The sequence below is a fragment of the Ascidia mentula genome, chromosome 7 (assembly GCF_947561715.1).
Source record: "Ascidia mentula chromosome 7, kaAscMent1.1, whole genome shotgun sequence".
Taxonomy (NCBI): domain Eukaryota; kingdom Metazoa; phylum Chordata; class Ascidiacea; order Phlebobranchia; family Ascidiidae; genus Ascidia; species Ascidia mentula.
Genome location: NC_138572.1, coordinates 12,867,354 through 12,884,713, shown reverse-complemented (window position 1 = coordinate 12,884,713; position 17,360 = coordinate 12,867,354). Strand labels below are relative to the sequence as shown.

At 36.4% G+C, this 17,360-nt stretch overlaps 1 protein-coding gene across 1 annotated transcript; it reads right to left on the bottom strand.

Annotated features, from left to right (window-relative positions):
• Positions 1-4,881: 4,881 nt before the first annotated feature.
• Positions 4,882-10,815, bottom strand: LOC145909619 (uncharacterized). Its single transcript, XM_082996987.1, has 10 exons — positions 10,750-10,815; positions 10,520-10,683; positions 9,779-9,933; positions 8,087-8,289; positions 7,855-7,993; positions 6,775-6,826; positions 6,533-6,698; positions 5,593-5,759; positions 5,368-5,539; positions 4,882-4,956 (listed from the first exon to the last, which is right to left on the bottom strand). Exons 2-10 carry the CDS (start codon positions 10,600-10,602, stop codon positions 4,882-4,884), a joined length of 1,212 nt encoding a protein of 403 aa, XP_082853113.1. The 5' UTR covers positions 10,603-10,683; positions 10,750-10,815.
• Between the last annotated feature and the right edge of the window lie 6,545 nt (positions 10,816-17,360).

Sequence of the window (17,360 nt, the reverse complement as noted above, 5' to 3'; positions counted from 1 at the left end):
GAACCTTCGTCGTGGAAGTATGATATTGAAAGAATAATGTACACAACTGGTTATTTTATTTAGATTTGTTATTCTTTAAGGAATTTTATGTCATTTATGTGTAAAGTCTCAGAGTCTCATCTGTAAACAGCTGCAGTTCCCACACAACAAGTAGGACTCGAAAAGAGGCAAGATGGTCTTGCTGTAGTTACTCCAATAAGGCTGTGCTGTGTGCATATTCATAAAATATTTAAACGGTAAACTGCATGCATATATAGGACTTTGATTCTGCACACGTATTACTTCCCCGAGGAAAAAAAACGCTTTGGACCAGTTACTCCGCTTTTAAGGGCAAGCAGTACTGCTACAGAAAATGAATATAGAGAGCAACTCCTTCACAACGAAGTGGTTACATCAGAAAGACACCATATTTTAAGCTCATCGGATGAAACTACTAAGGTTTCACCATCACCATCATGTATTGAATCTCAAACGTTTCCTAATACCAAAACAAGGAACAATCATAAAACACCCACAAGTAAGTGCCTAAATCCTTGTTAACATGTTGTAAGTGTGTATAAAAGTGATTTTAAGTGTATGTTTAGCTATTAAATCATAGATCCTTTCCAATCTTGAACACAAAACATTTGCGAACAATACGCCCTGTAACCGCCAAGTACGTATCTTGAACGCAATCAAATAACTGCCGCTTGTAGGCTTGATTACACACGTGGCTTCATTTTCAGCACTTAATAAATAGTTTACGTTTTCGTAAGGCCCTACTCTCGGCAAGTGTGCCTAATTCTGTCATTGTGTACTTTATTTGGTGATTATCGTATGCATTTGTTTGCAGAAAACCTTACGTTTACAATCTTGACCGCACCAATTCAATAAATAAGTGGGAAAGTGTACGTATGAGTATAGACAGCGGCAATTCAGCAACGCACCACAGCTTCAAATTAAAAGGCTGCGGTTACACAGCCCTTGTCCACACATTCTCTATCAGAATAGGTGATATTGTCACCTGGCATTAAACTTCCCTTGAACAAAATGGAAACTGTGAAAAACTTCTAAATAACAAAAAATAAGAAACAGGTGATAAGTGACCAGCGACAGTATTTGACTGTAAAATATGTAAAACGATATATAATAAAGCAATGAGTGGCGAATATCTATCAAACATAAGCTTAAACCGCTTCGTCATTCGCCAAAACAGTTTTGAGAATGCCTTTACGTAGGTTTCCAGGTTTCGTTTTCCAGGTAACGTGGCTGTAATTTATTTCGCTTTGTTGTAAAACAAATATATGACTGGGGAATACTTGTCAGAGGTATACTTTAACCGCGAAACCAAAATTCTGTTCCCGTAAACGAAAATTCTGCTCCAGAAACGAAAACTCATTTTTTTACACGCAATTTAGGTTGCGTAACAAAATTTTTCTTGAAAAAACGTTAATTGTGTTTCTGGATCGAAAAATAATTCTTCCTCTGAAACGAAAATTCTGTTCCCGTAACGAATGTTAAATTCAAGTAACAAAAATTTCGTTCTCAATGACAAAAGTTCCGTTTCCGGAACAAAACTGATGTTCCATCCATATTTTTATCTTCCATTAAAAGTCTCCACATTCAGAAAACATCCACATTTGATGAAGTCGACTTTTTATATTTATGAGCAATACTACGTTTTTTCTTCTCTTTGCCGACATCTAGCGGTGCTTTTTTGCTTGGTCGATTACCGGAAAACTATTTTTAGTGCGATATTACCCAATTTGTGATTTTGGAAACACAATTCAAAAACCAAAATATGTTTCTGTAACGAAATTTTGCGTAAAAGTAATGTTCCCAGAACGGTTTTTCTTATTTGGGAACGAAATTTCGTTTCTCGGAACAGTTTTGTAACGAAATTTCAAAAGAAAAGCAAAAAATATGATGTGATTTTACCCTGCTGCCAATCGGCGGTTCCCACCATAGCGATATCTCATGTTAAATGTCAATGTTGATACCTCTTGGTGCAATGAAGGGAAATTACCTTGTGTATGTAAAAGCAATAGAGCCAATAATGTTTTTATAGTGAGCTGCACACAGGTATGTTTACCGCTTTGGTCGTAAGTAAGTGCGGTACAATAATACCATCGCCCTTAGTCAATTAAAACTGGTTGATGCCTGAACAAAGATCATTACTTAAGAAACTGCGACATAATACATGGGAACCATGATGTTGGCCAATACATACAATCCCCTCTTTTCTCAAATGTTTTTCATCATAAGTATTCTGTAGTTCGGAAAGATAATTTTGTCCATTGGAAAGATTGGATTTCGGAGAATTGTGGTTCGAGGTAATTCGTGTTTTTGTTCGTTATTTAAATTTTCCGAACTTTGATTTGATGGCTCTTGTATGAATTGTCAATGTCTTTTGACGTGATTTCCTGCGTCAACTCCACTGTACTCGTGTGGAGATCGCAGTTGATTGATTGACTCCCGGACGTACGTGTGAACCCGGTGATAATCGTTGAAATGTGAAGATCTCTTTATGTTCGTGAACGTTCGTTCGAAACCCATGTAGTGTAATGGCATGTATTGAGATTTATGTACTTTGATCACCATTAGATATCCCTAACACAGAAGTTATAACGCCTTTCGAGCTCTTCGAGTTCCTTCGAATGCCTTTAGGGCTAAAAACTGTGTTTTAACCTCATTGGTCTTATCAGTGCAGCTATGATGTGACTTACAGTCACCACAAAGTGAAAGGCTTGTCTGCTATTTAGCTGACAAGATCGTTGTAAGTCACACCATAACTGCACTGATAAGACCTATGACGTTAAAACATAGTGGCCCTGACTGCAGTTTAACATGTGTATTTTCTTTTACTATGTAATGTTAGTGTTCTTACACGGCCGGATGCGATAGTTTGCAACAAATTGTCGAATTAATGCAAATGCCACTGTGCTGACCGTATGTGTTTGTATATTTGCATATTTTACTTATGTTTGTTGCGTTAATAAATTTGTATTAGAGTCAGCTTATGTTGAGAGGTTGGATTGTGCTTGGTGGCAACGCAGTAAGTTTTGCTTACAAAGCAAAAATTCTTCACAACCAAATATATGCCAGGTTATATTTCAAAGCAGAATAAAAGGTAAGTTATTCACGGGATTATCAGTTTTCTCTGTTAATCAAAACAAGCAGTTGGTTGTATACAATGTACAATTATGTCCTCAGTAATCACATTAAGCATTCTTGTTGAAACGACGTCTCAAGAACCAAGCAAACAACCCCAGTACAGCAATTAGCAGAAGGACGATGAATCCAACGGCTATGTAAACACCTTTTATATTCTGGAATCCTTCAAATTTCAACGCTTCTTCCACCTCTGCACACACATATACAATACAAAGTTATTGGGACATGTAGTTACTTAGTATGAAAAAAAGAAATATTGGTTTGTTTTTGTAATGATTGGTTGTCATGGTTTTATTGAAATTTTTTGGTGCAAAAATTTTGGATTTTATTCATCATGCAACGTTTTTTAAATAAACAACTCTAATCACGTGTACTTTTAAAGATAAGAAGAACAACTCTTGTCCCTCACAAAATTTATTGCCGAAAAGTATGTAAGCATTTGGGCAACAGACGCACAAGAATAAATATAATTTTCGAGAAAGTGTTTGTGTTGCCATGTTCTTACCAATGCAAGTTATATCATCCTTGTCGAGGTAGCGGCCTTTAAAACAAGAGCATTGGACGATTCCATTTTCATCGTTGCAGAAATCCGAACATCCACCATTTTCCTACAAAGAAACAAATTTATGATACAGTATTGACAACAGACTGAAATATTTGTACAGCCTCGATACTTAAAAAATGACAACAGAATTAAACAAACTAAATAACTGATAAAAAGTATACCGAGCTACCCTGGCAGACTGTTAATCAATAACCATGTCAGTAGTTTCTGTGCAAAACTGAATATACGCGCGCACTAATACACATTAGACCTTGTGTTAACTTAGCTGCTTACGTGGTTTGGAGGTTTTGTTAGGTATATATTTTTCCTTTATCACATTTAATCTGTTTTTCGCTCAGTATCTAGTGTGATTTATAATTTAGTACGACTCTATACTGTATACTCAAGTGCATCTACCCACCTTTCCACACAAATCCGGAGCAGAAACGTAGAATGGTCCAACCGTTAATATCTCTTCTATATCCGGATCCACTGATCGTCGAACACGTCTTTGTGAGCAATCCTGTGAAACAAATGAATAATCAAAGTCTTGTTTTTTTCATAATTACCAACCCGCAAATTTTCAAATAAATCCAGAATCTTATCGATATTATTTGGTTGAAAATTGTTTTAGTATTTTTTCATATAATCAGTTTTGTCTTTGTCAGTCAATATGTTACTGCGTATATAAACCTCACCGGTTGTTGACAATCAGTAGTGTTGTCGCACAATTGCACGTAACAGTGAGCGTACAGTGATTGCTCGTTCACAGATACGTTGTTCCACACGAATGAGCGAAATTTAAAGGATCCGAAAGAAGTTTGGTAGTTTCTCAAAATTACAATTGAATCTTCTGGGTCCATCCCGTGGGCGACTTTGCAACTGCGATTATATGATTTTATCTGTAAAATGTTATATTTTCTCACGAACATATCCCTAATAAGATGCATGCAAACATTTTGCAATTTTGACAATTGTTTTGAGAAAAACAAGCATTTTCAAACAAATTTTAATAAACTTGTGTCAATTGCATGGGCTTTCGCTTGAACAGCACAAAAGTTAGGTAAGAATTTGTGCGTAGAATTTAAATTAAATATTAATATGTTTCTGGCATTCTTTAATATCATATTCGCTTGAATATAATTGACAGAAATGTATTAGCAAGGTTTTGTTTCGTCTACACTTTACCTCTCTGTGATGAGTCCATATTTCAAACCTCCTTCATCAGAATCCAAGTTGCTGACCCAGCATGATTTTAACTGACAAATAGAGTTTCATTAAACATTGGCTCGGCAAAGAATCTTTGTACAATTTATAGAAATATTTATCTGAATATACCAAATAGAAACCATCAACCGTGCCTTTAGGGTCTGCCAAAAATCCAGTCCACACAGAAAATTATATGATATAACCTTTGTAATAGAGGAGTCTAATTGTCAACCAGGATTTCGTATTAAAAGTTTATTTATTCACAAACATGCCTTTCACATGTAACTTATGAAATTCATTCATAAATTTATTCATTAGCACATGTAACTGCATTTCAGGCCATATATTTTGACTTACCTTATGACCGACAAAGCCTAAATCTAACACAGTATACTGATACACTTTTGTTTGAAATGATTAATGAACAAACATTGGGTATAGAGCTTGGGAAAAGAGATTACCAACACGTTGAACTTTTCACTTGTTGCCGAATCAACGATAGCGTAAATGAAATTTGGAACTTGGACGATTGAATTTGATCTAAGTGGATTTTTCATTTCCTCGTCACTAAACAACTCAAATCTGATCGTGATATTCCCGACACTACTATGTGAAGCCAGAATACTTTCTTTCCTGTTTAGTAAAATGCATTAATTTCATTGTAGAAAAAATTACTTTTTACATACAGTTTAGTTGATATTGCTCCAGAAGCAGTCTTGATATCTCTGTTTAACATTCCTGGAATAACGCACGATATTTCCAAGATTGGATTGTGAGATGTCCGTCTCACAACTGGAGTGGTAAATTTGTAATTGCGAACTTGGTATAAGAAGCTTACGTTGCTTTGCGATTTCTTTGAAAATATATAGAGTATAATTTTGTTTAAATAATTAAAAAATATAATTCTTCTACAAGTTGCTTTCGATAAAGCCCAAATTTTGGAGATATAGGTAGGCTATGCCAACCGGCTCTATCTTGAAACGCTGCACATTCATAAATACAAGGGGGTATTTTAATGGTAAAGAAGATAATTTGTTTCCTTTTTGTGCTTTACTATGTTGTGTGGTGCACTTTTGAATTGTGAATTGAAATACTGATGGAGTCTTGCTGTGTGGCGGACTAATCGTCGGAAGAATAAAATTCATTTATTATTTCATACCAGAAGAGCAGTCATGTTTAAATTGTGATATACCTGGCAGCAAAACTAGCACAATGTCCATGACATGGTTTATCTCATTGGGGTGTAATATACCTAATTGCGAACATCGTTTACAAAAAATCACAACTCATCGTACGTGCATTCACATCACAACTTCTTATTTTAACTTTTCATAACATGGGTGACGTCATTTACGTTTTGAGTGAAGTCTAATATTATCGCTTCATAAGTTGGACGACAACTCTAACGACAAGGACCTCATTAACGTGTAAATTGAGTAAAGATAATGGAAGTGAACTATTACACGAGACTTATCTATTAATCACCAGTAGGTTGTTTCCAGCTACTGAACTACCTCACTTTTTGTATATAATAAATATGTTAGAATTAACTGTATTACGAACCAGATTATTTACAGCCAGGTTCAGATTTTCATGAAACAATATTTCTTCACTAAACATAATTACCTCCAGCGTTGAAGGACACTCGTCCATTCCAAATTGGAAAACAGGATTTTGAGCAGTAGCTTTACAACTTTCAGGTAGAGAATCAAGACTCGTCATTGTATGATTTGAAATATACAAAATATCTTCTCGATTTGCTTCCAATGTACTTAAACCACGTGAACTGACACTGGAGAAAAAGTTGTTTAAATAACAATCAAATTGGCGCAACTTTCAACCTTACAACAATTTTTTTTAAATCTTACTTTAACTTGACGGAATTGATGTTACATTCCATTTCATTGTACATTTTGCAATCTGAAAATGAAACAACATTCTAGAATATTCTATTCTAGTTTTACATTTTATGTTTTACACTGAGTTAGAATTGGGAGAAAAATTATTCTTGGGTCAAAAACCTTATTTATTTTCAACAGACTCACTTAATTGATATTCCCGGCTATTCAATCTGAATGTTTTGTTTACATTGTATCTGACGTCACATTTTTCGTATGTTATGTTGTGTTTACGTGGCATCTGTATTTTTATTAACGTCGAATACGCCACGAACCCATTTCAACATACGGCGGATAACGCGCTGTTTATTGTATGCACGGAAGACAGCTAAATATCCGGCTATTCAAATTCCGTGACCCTTCCATCAACACAGCTGTCTTTTTAAATGAGTCACGTATCAGTCCGAACCCAAACGACCCTGTATGCGTTTTCTATATAAGCCACACATTTTTGGGTAAAACATAGAGAAACATAGAGTCACGGAGAGTCATTTTAGAGTTATTAAGTCAAGACATTAAGTCGATAATTTTCAAGCCAAACATACATAAACTTTAGTTCGCGTGGTTTGTAACGTTTTGTTGTAATACTCGTGCGTCTGTTATTTATGTATTAAACTGACAGATTAACTTTGGTTTAGATAGTAGCCTTTTTATCAGGAGTCAGATATACGGCAGTGTTAGTATTTTGTGTAGACGTTTTAAAGAACGCCCTACAACATTAATTACTCTTACAAAAATTAAAGCAGCCTTCCGTCATAGAGCTAGCTTTACATCGAAAAGCAAAACAAGAGCTTGCAAACACAAGAAGTGCGTGATATTGGAGGCAAAGCGATGCAAGTGATCGCAAAAGTCTATGAAAAATATTTCGTTTCAAAATTGCGTTGGTTAGTCACAATGTCATCCACGCACTAAGTATTGCACTCAACACAGTGTCCGCATTGATGAAATATTAAATCGGTTTGTGTGTCAGTTTCTTTGTATGATCGGTTGCTCAATTTGTTCAATCCACTTTATTACTACGTTATTTGCAAAGTTGATTTTAATACAAACCTGATCTGATGTTGATTGAAGGATGAGGAGTGTCAGAGTAATAAACAAATATTTGAATATTAACTCTTCGGGCTTGAAGTTTTATTATTTGATCACTGCCAACAATTACCCCAGGATGTGAAGGATCATCGGATAAAATCTATTGAACAGCATATTGCAGAATATTAAATAATCTTTGTTTTGTTTAACTTTAAAAAAGAAACACAGACAAAACTTTAAGATCGTAACTTACGTACAGTCCATCCTCGTAGGCAGTATTAGCGAACCGAGAAAGAACATCGGTGGCTGCTATTGTGAAATTACATCTCAGTGGACTTGTTAAAGAATAATTACAAGCTAGGCCTTGTAACAAGTTCCCATTGCTCGAAGTTGGAAGAACAAGAGTTGTTGGAAGATCGTCCACGTTCAACTCCGAATCACAAGATTGTTCGTTAACTAAAGAACATTTCATGAATCACATGAATGAGTTGATATAATTTAAGTAATCAGATTGTCGAATCGGAACAAGTGCATTGCATTCGACCCCAACACGACTATGGAATCAACTTTAAACTGGTTCCCTAAAACTACAACTAAACAGTCGCACATTATTGAAAAAATGCAACCAATATATTGTGTTGCATTTATTAAACGAAAGATCATCGGTGCCAAAGCATTTGTTTATATACCAGCTGTAGAAAAAGCTACAGTTTCGACTTGCTAGGTCTTATCAGTGCAGCATCAGCTACTTGTGAGCTAAATAGCCAAGCGGAGACTTTGTGGTGATGATGCAGTCGCAGACGCACCCTGGGCACCAAACTAGGTATTCATGTGTAAAAGTGGATGAATCCCAACTATTTAGTTTGCGCAACCCCACAAAACGATAATCAATTAACGGCACACAGCAGCTAAGCGACGAGCACTCGTATCGATTGCTTTGGTCAGACTTCAGTTTAAATCCAATCTCCAGTTTTAACATTTTCACTTTAATTGCATGTTGTATCAAACGTTTCTACAGTAACCGTATTTGACCGATTCCTTGATATTTAACAGAAACAAAAACGTTGCAGCGTTAAAACATACTGGCCAAGATATTGATGACTATCAGAAAAACAATTGGTACCAACTTGGTTAAAATTGAAATCATAGATACGAAAGTATTTTAAAATTTGATCGTGGTGCGTTGGTAGGATATCCTGGGTTCGCATCCCGGTGTCGACAAATAAATATAAGTGTGTGATACGATTACCCATAAGTGTAGCTATCCACTGTATACGTTTAGAACAGAGAGTTCCTATATTTCAGCGAAAAGGGTGGAGGATGCCTGGAAAGCCACAGCTCTAGATTTTTTGTATCTAGCCCGGACTTTGGGTGAAAGTGGCTTCAATAGAGCTCTTTTATGACTCGAATTTAACCGAATAATCATAATTTCACCACGTTTTGTGTGGATATTTGTTTTGCAGAAGTTTTTCGACCAGCTAGGTTTCGAAAATAAATGTTTGTTTGTTTCCAAAAGTTTACGTGTCCAGTGTATGTTTAAGCATGTTAGATTTAGGGAAATTTTGGCATTATCTAAATCCATCGAAGTCTTACGACGAGTCTACCGAGAGTATAAGTTTAGTCGAACTTTCTTTTTAGTTGAACTTTCTTTATTCAAACCTCAGGACCGCAAAATTATTAACAATGGTTTCATAATTTTGAAATCGAAACCAAAAATTTATGTATTCGGGTGAGTTACAACACGAGTCTTTTCAAAATCTTTTTGTCGATGAAAATGTTTTAATTATGTTTAAAATGTGACCGGTTTCGGCTGTTTAAAATTCGTCGACCAAACCGAACATTTGATCAATAATGAATGCTTGTGCGTCTTAACTTTAATTAACCAATGATGGTCAAAATACAGTTCCTGCATGTTTCTTGCGTTGTTTGATTTTACGTTTATTACCTTTCATGAATGTGAAGTAGGGTGGTGAAGAAATGCCTCGCAACGTGGGACAACTCAAATACATTGAACCGGTTTCTGATTTCACAATTCCTGTTATACTTCCATTACCAGTAAACGTTCCTAACAAGGCACTGTTTGTTGCTTCCTTCGTAAACCTACAGTAAAAGTATAACGTAGCATACCTTGTGTTAGTATGAGAAACGGGGAATTCCCCGTTCCACATGAACCAGTATTTGCTTTCCAACAAATTCTATTTTATATCTCAATATTTTGCATACGTGGAATTTACTGTTTGATTTACGTTCGGTTGTCAGTTGACTATTCAACGATTCACAACTTTATATGTAGTTGTTTTGAAATAGTTGGAGGTTAACAAGTTGTATAGCAAAATAAGATTTAATAGAAATGAGTAATTTAAGTTTTGTCACAAAAAAACTTTACGTGAGCTGTTCCACATGAATGAGTTGTGTCCAAGGTTCGCTTTGGGGTAATTTTAACATCAATATCATAATACAACCACCGTCTCCTTCATATATTTTTAAAAAAGCCACAAATGTTACAGTGGTGTTTGCGATCCGGAAAAACAACAGTAGAATTTATCGTCATTATTATTATTTTTATATCTTTCAGTAGCGAAAGGAAATATTTATTAACTTGTTGTGATAAGTTTGGTTCACGTAAGACCTTCCACCACTTAAAATTAAGGTTGGTTTAGTACAACAACAGAGCGAGTATTTTCACCGAACAAATGTTATTGCCGAGTGTGTTGTCGTAGAAATGTATTGCAGCAACGCCTCCATTTCCAGTTGATAAAACTCTCCCATAATATGTGCAGGAGGTGGAGATGCCGAAAGCAGATCGGTGTCCACTATAAGCTGATCGTCGGCAAGATGTCGATCCTCCACCTACACGATTATGGCGTGCAATGTGTCAGTTAATAACACATAACGATTTAACGTAACAAAACATACCTGTAACAACTAGGCACAAACACAAGAGCAAAATAATTCCCATTTTAAATGTTTTTCCTAACATCGTCCAATTCTAGAACGACAAAGAAATTATCCTAAGGAAAAGCAATATCACCTCTATATAAACTGACGATGTTACTGATTCTTAAAAACCAACTTGTTGCAATAAATCCCACCCATGAAGTTACTAACAATGTGAGCCAACCATAATACTTTCCAGCAATTAACTTGCAAGTAATGACACTAGGTGCGCCACTCACACTTAGTTGCTATGACAACGATAAAAACCAGCATCTTAAATTTGCCAGAAATCTAAAAAGTGATTACGCGTCCCATCGAACTATAAACATGACTAATATTAAAGTCACACTATTGTTACCACATCTTTCCGCTTACGTTATTGGTTTGTGTTTGCCCAAACAATTGTAAACTTGCATTATCTCTAGCGTAAGGTAATCTGTTTTGCAATAAACGTATACGCTTTGTGATATCGATGAAATCCAACATTTTAACGTCAAACAGTTACGACTTACGTTATAGATAAACGCCAAACCTAAGAAATTGCCAATTAAGATTACGTGAGCTTCCACTGTTAATTGACAATTTCTTAAAAGTAATACGACCCAATTAATTTGCATTCTTGTTATTTAGACCTCGCACTAATTTTTAATACTTTGCTTTAGCTGCCTCTAGACACCTAGTTGTCCCAGTTAACTGAATGCAGACAGACTGCTACAAGACCCCGTTTTATAGAAAAACTGCATTACAACTAAACACGCAGCAGGTAACTTCCCAACCACAAGATGTGAAGTTGTTTCTACTTTTAGCAATCGCGACACGCAGTACCAAGCACCTACTTCATCTTCTAATTTAATCTCCCACCAAACATCCTGAGATTAATCTTGTACCAGGCAAACGTTTTACTTGCAAGAGTAATTTTACACCAAAGATGACAATGATTTACAGAAAATGTCGAAAAGCCAAGCCGCATAGGCAAAAACGATTCTCTAACTATTTAACAACGGCACAAACGTTTCGCATTGGAATTTGCGTGTGAAAGTTGCCTGAATGCAGTAGGACCGAAATTGCCTGCGCGTGTCAGACAAAATGACGTAAGGATCTGCATTGAAGCCTGGGGGCAAAATGTTAAACGTTTCGGTTCTGATCGTTTTGATATTTCGCTCTGAACGAAGTTTTTAGGTAAGTATATTGACAAAAATTTCTTCACTTCTCCCATACTTAACTCAATGTTACTTAGTTCAATGGTGCGGCCACGTTCCGACCAGCTAAACATTTATTACTTAACTGTTCGATGTCCCGTTGAAAAACAACAAATATACACGTTTTGTAAAAAATAATGTATTTTTCTTGCGGATTGTGTTTTTATTCAGTATAAATGTACAGATATCAGTAGAAAAAATAACTCAAAGCGTTTTTTGCTTGTGAGGTCATACACGTTGCAACAAAACACTTTTCTTTTACAGGCGCGTTGTTGTTCTCACTTGTAACACAAGGAATTATCCGGACCATTCGCAATATAAAACTTTGTCAAATGCAGGTTTTTGCGGCAATAGATAGTTTTGGTAATCGCGACGCGCAGCACCAAGCACCTACTTGATCTTCTAATTTTGTCCCCCACCAAACAACTTGAGATTAATCAAGTATCAGGCACTGCATGACTTCATCATAACACTGCAATCACATGTATGCAATAAACACGATAAGGAGACTTGAACATGCGTGGGAATATTTCGTGCAATGGCATGATTTGCAGGATCGCCACACTGCGCAGGTCATTGGTTGACGATCACAGCTATCGTATCGCGATCATTAGGTTTGGAGGTTTATCGGGATTTCAAACAAGTTTCAGGGCCTACTCGTATGCACGTACTTACATTTATTTCGGGACCGAAAATCAAAGAGTAACTCATGTTTATAGATTGTCTATGGATGTGCATACACCGCAGCGAAGGAGATGACGCGCAACGTTTCGCTTGTGGCTTACGTCTGGTTTTCACCACTTTGATAGATTGCACCACAAATAATATAAAAAGCTAGGAAAGACATAAAATTTTTGTTTTTTTGCGAATGACAAAATTCCAAAGGAAGCGTAAATTGTTGCTGAACAACAAAAGGTGATTTATGACAACTTAACGGATGCATTGTCTGTAGAAATTGTCGAAAGACCAAATCGTTAAAGCATTAACAATTATATGGCTTTAGTTTTAACCAAAGACAAAAAGCATAACAGTTACAATGTCACAAATGATTCGCATAGGAATTTACGTTTCAAAGCTAGCTGAATGCAACAAACAAGTTTGCAGGCGCGAGTCAGACAAAATGACGTAAGAATCTGCATTGAAGCCTGGGGCAAAGTGTTGTACGTTACTGCTCTTGTGAAAAGGTTTACCAAAACCTTCAAGACTACACACACTTCTCTTAAAGGTCCCTAAACCCAAGGTGCGCTCGGTTCCGATCAGTTAAGCATTTATTACTGAGGTAAATTTTAAACAAGTTTTTTTGTTCTACTGATATTTGTTTTACTTACATGTGACTAAATGGAATTTACACAATTATTTTATTGCATTATAATGAGTTGTATTATATACAATATCACAGCGGATGTAGAACAATAATATTCGGTGACATATGAAGCCTTTCTAATAAAACAAGCGGAATGTGTTTTAATAATTAATGTACAGTTATCAATAGAAAATTTAACTTAAAGCGGTATCTGCCTAAAGTCATAAACGTTGCAACAAAACACCTTTCTTCCACAGGCGCGTTGTTGTTCTCACTTGTAACACAAGGAATTATCCGACCCATTCGGAATATTAGACCCATTCAACTCTCTTTGTTCAGGGTTGAATTTCCCACTCAGATATGCAATAGGCAGCGGTTCTATATACGTTAGGTAGGATTACAAGTGTATTGTAGATTCCCAAACAAAAATTTCGTTCTTTTCGTTAATGCTTTTGTTATGCTTTCTATGTTTGACGCAACACTCATAACAAAGGAAAATAGTACTACACCGGGTCACAAAGTTTTTTCCAAACTTGATCCACGTATAAGTCTACGTAAAACAGAAATCTGTTTGAATTTTATTGATTAGGTGCAAACAGGGCCACCGCCTGTTATTTTTGTTTATAAATTTAACTTGAAATACTTCACGAAATCGCAGCGTTAATATCCGCACAGATTTCTATGTTACATAGGGTTATATGTGGATCAAGTTTGGAAAAAACTTTGTGACCCGGTGTAAAAGTATCTTCCCATAAAAAAGGCTGCGCAGTAGCTCTGCGCGTGCAGACCGCGTGGTTAGGTTTGCTTGTACTTGTGTTGTCAGTTGTTTTTTGTCATGTGCTTTAACCTGATTCTATTTAAATAAAGCGTGGATAATGTTTACGTCTGATAACTGTGTTTATCTCTAAAAACTGTGACCTTTGGAAGTTTTGCTGGCATCTGATTGATGCAGATTGTGAATGTGATTTTGCAACGGGCAGCCTGTGCCTGCTGATAGATCGGTCGCAAAACAGTTTGGTGAGTGTACTAGAATGTTTGCAAACCGTATGTACAATTGTGTTTCTTTTTGTTTATAGAAACCGTCCCTGTTCCGTTGGTGTTGTGCTGGTCATTTTTGTTGTGTTCTGCGGGCTTGGCCACTACCTAGGAGAACTGGGACGCGTTTTTAACACATTTTGGATAAAGGCCAAAACTGCTGTGTAGCGTGTAACGCCGCCGATTCGTTGAAAAAGCACGCTACAGTATTTTTACGTTTGGAAAGTCTGATAGACACTTCGGTGATGTAAGTTAGTCGAAATTTAATTTATGTATAGTTGTTGCGGGACTTGAGTCTCACCTCAGGGGGTCTGTCACAAAAAAAGTGGACGTCGTAGGTCGCACATATGTTTAATTCACAGAGTTAAATACAAAATTGAACTTTTCTGGATTGAACCGTGCAAGATTCAGCTTGAATAAAGGTCACAGAAACCAAAGCAGATAACCAGAGTAACGAAATTACCAGGACTTTTTTGATTATTTTTCCACCTCACCGAACACAGGATATCCTGGTCAGGGTTTTCTTATTAGTGTGTCCAGTCCTGTTTGATTGCATTTAGGTGCTTCTGCAACAAATTCATAATTAACAAAACTACTTGATGCATAAGGGTCATATTATTATCATGTCACGAAAGCCAAATTGGTCGTTGTGTTGTGTGTTGTTTCCAGTATATCGTCGTTGCTGGCGTACAACATACATCGAAGCACACTGGCGTTAACATGGTCAGAGTTGGACCAACGCCAGCAACGACGATATACCATAAAGAAATATATAATATATAAAAAAAAATAGTCTTGAATGTAAGCAAAATAAGCTGATAATATTTTGTGGCATGGTTGCAGTTCTATATTTAATTTCAGGCACAAGAAATGCAATCTCTGTTCAAATATGAACAACATCATGGTTCTTGAGAGAAATACGTACCCTCAAAGAAACTCGTGACTTTAGCATGTTATATTCTTTGATACTCAAAGCCATCCGATACTAAATTTATAAGAATGGTGATTGGCAGTGGCTCTAAACCAGTGTTTCTCAAAGTTTTTTCTGTACCGCCCCCAAAAACACCTTAGTCATTTAACAACGCCCAACAGAACAGACAAAAAACATAACGAATTTATTTGTTGCTTATCAATTAATGTGATGGATGAAGTTGGTGGAATAACACCAATTTCATCTGATTTCTAATATTTCAATACCAAACTCCTGTTAAAAACAAGTAAACCATACCACCAAAAGTCCTCATTTTCCAATAGCGATTAATTAGCGTTGATTTATGACACATTGTGACAAAAATAAAATTTGTTGTGACGTCAGAATCAATAACTTCTAGTTTAGCATGCGAGAAAAGCCTTTTTTGAAGTAGCATAAATTATACAAAGATTGGACTGAATCATTTGGGCCAGTGATTTCCAACCTTTTTGTGGTTGCGTACCACTTGGAGGTAAAACAATTTCGTCGTGTACCACCTAATTGAGTGTTACAAAGTAATCTAGGGGATGAACTATCGAAAATTTTAAATTCAGTTGCGATGTTTTAAATTCGAACTGTCCCGGCAAATTACGGAAAGGTGGTCACGTACCACCTGGAATGCGGTCGCGTACGCATACCGCTTGGCAGTGACCCGAAAAGACAAACAAAATTACGTTTATGCGGGTTTGCTATATTTACACTATCAAAACATTAATGGTTTGCTGCTTTTTAATACGCCATTGTTGCATATATAGACTGCTGGCAAAACAGCATTGGTCCTGTCTTATTTATCATGTTTGGCCGTGGTTTCTCTATGCGTCTAAAGTTGCTTATCAAAGAATCAATACAAAACGTTAAAAGAAAACAAACTTAACAACAAGAAAGAAAAACTTAAAAACAAGAAATCCATCTTGGCATTTAATTGTGGTATTTTTTTCGATTACTTTACTTAATCGATTGATTATTATTATTTGTTTTTATTTCACGACTCTCTTGGTTGGTTGGTATTGTGTCCGAGCTTCAGAGAAGTCTTTCGGGAGACGCAGGAATTTTTTTTTAATTGCAGCCACTAACTACCTAGCAACGTTGTTTCACAAGGTATGGTTCATTGTGCGTTCCGGAAGGCTGTCTATGTTATTTGGCGATCATCTCCTGCTCCTTGAGATCAATGTTTCTGTCGTCCGGGACCGCGATGTCTATTATTGACGCGGCCCCAGACAGCTTGTCGATCACTGTGATGTCTGGGGCCTTGCTGGAGCATTTTCTAATGTTGTTTACTGAACTTACGTAAAAATAGTGAAACGCCATTGTTTTGAACAAAAACATAGGAGTTAACCTTTTATATTTTTTATCTTGCAACCCCGGAACGAACAACTACTGCATCACTTAAAACTGCCCCCACTGGTTTGTCAGCACTATTGTGCCTGGTGTTGTTTTTTAACGAACCCGATAACAACATGGACATCCTGAGAGGCATGGCGTTGCAGAAGGCGAGAACAACATTAAGAGAGATTACTAAACAACGGGATTTGCTGTTTTAATGCCATCACAATGGAAACCGTTGCTGCATGGCCCAATATGCACACACAATATTCTCTGGGAGCAAACTGAACGACCTTTCAACCATTCTGTTTTCTGTGTATTTTTCTTGGCATCCAGTGCGTTTATTTGATGTTATCAAACCCGATGAAGCAAGAAAATCCTGGTGAATACCTAATATTTGAAAACAACAAATCAAATCAGTAATATTGAAGGTCATTGCATCGAAACGATTTTGTGTCACGAATCCAACAGCGCAATTGATTCTAAGCCTGACACTGGCAATTTGAGGTGATTGACCGCGGGCCTAAACCATACGGTCCTACAGCTTAGTCTGTAAAGTTCCAGACACTCTAGTTTTTCAGTTTCTTTTATTTATTAGCCAGGCCAGGATTTTTTTGGAACATAAACCACATTTGGAAACACAAGAAACATAAACCACACGCAATTTACTTCAGTTTTTATCCCTTTTTAATTTTTAATTTTTTCGCTACAGGGAACTCTCTGTTCCGCCTTTTGTCTTAACTATTGCATTCTTTTTACT

Excerpts from the sequence above, each read along its gene's own strand:
- LOC145909619 (XM_082996987.1), bottom strand. The coding sequence starts at position 10,602 with ATGGGAGAGTTTTATCAACTGGAAATGGAGGCGTTGCTGCAATACATT. Across the intron at positions 7,994-8,086 it reads CCTACGAGGATGGACTGTAC|ATTTTATCCGATGATCCTTC; the intron begins GTAAGTTACGAT and ends GCTGTTCAATAG. Across the intron at positions 5,540-5,592 it reads GGAGCAATATCAACTAAACT|GAAAGAAAGTATTCTGGCTT; the intron begins GTATGTAAAAAG and ends TTTACTAAACAG.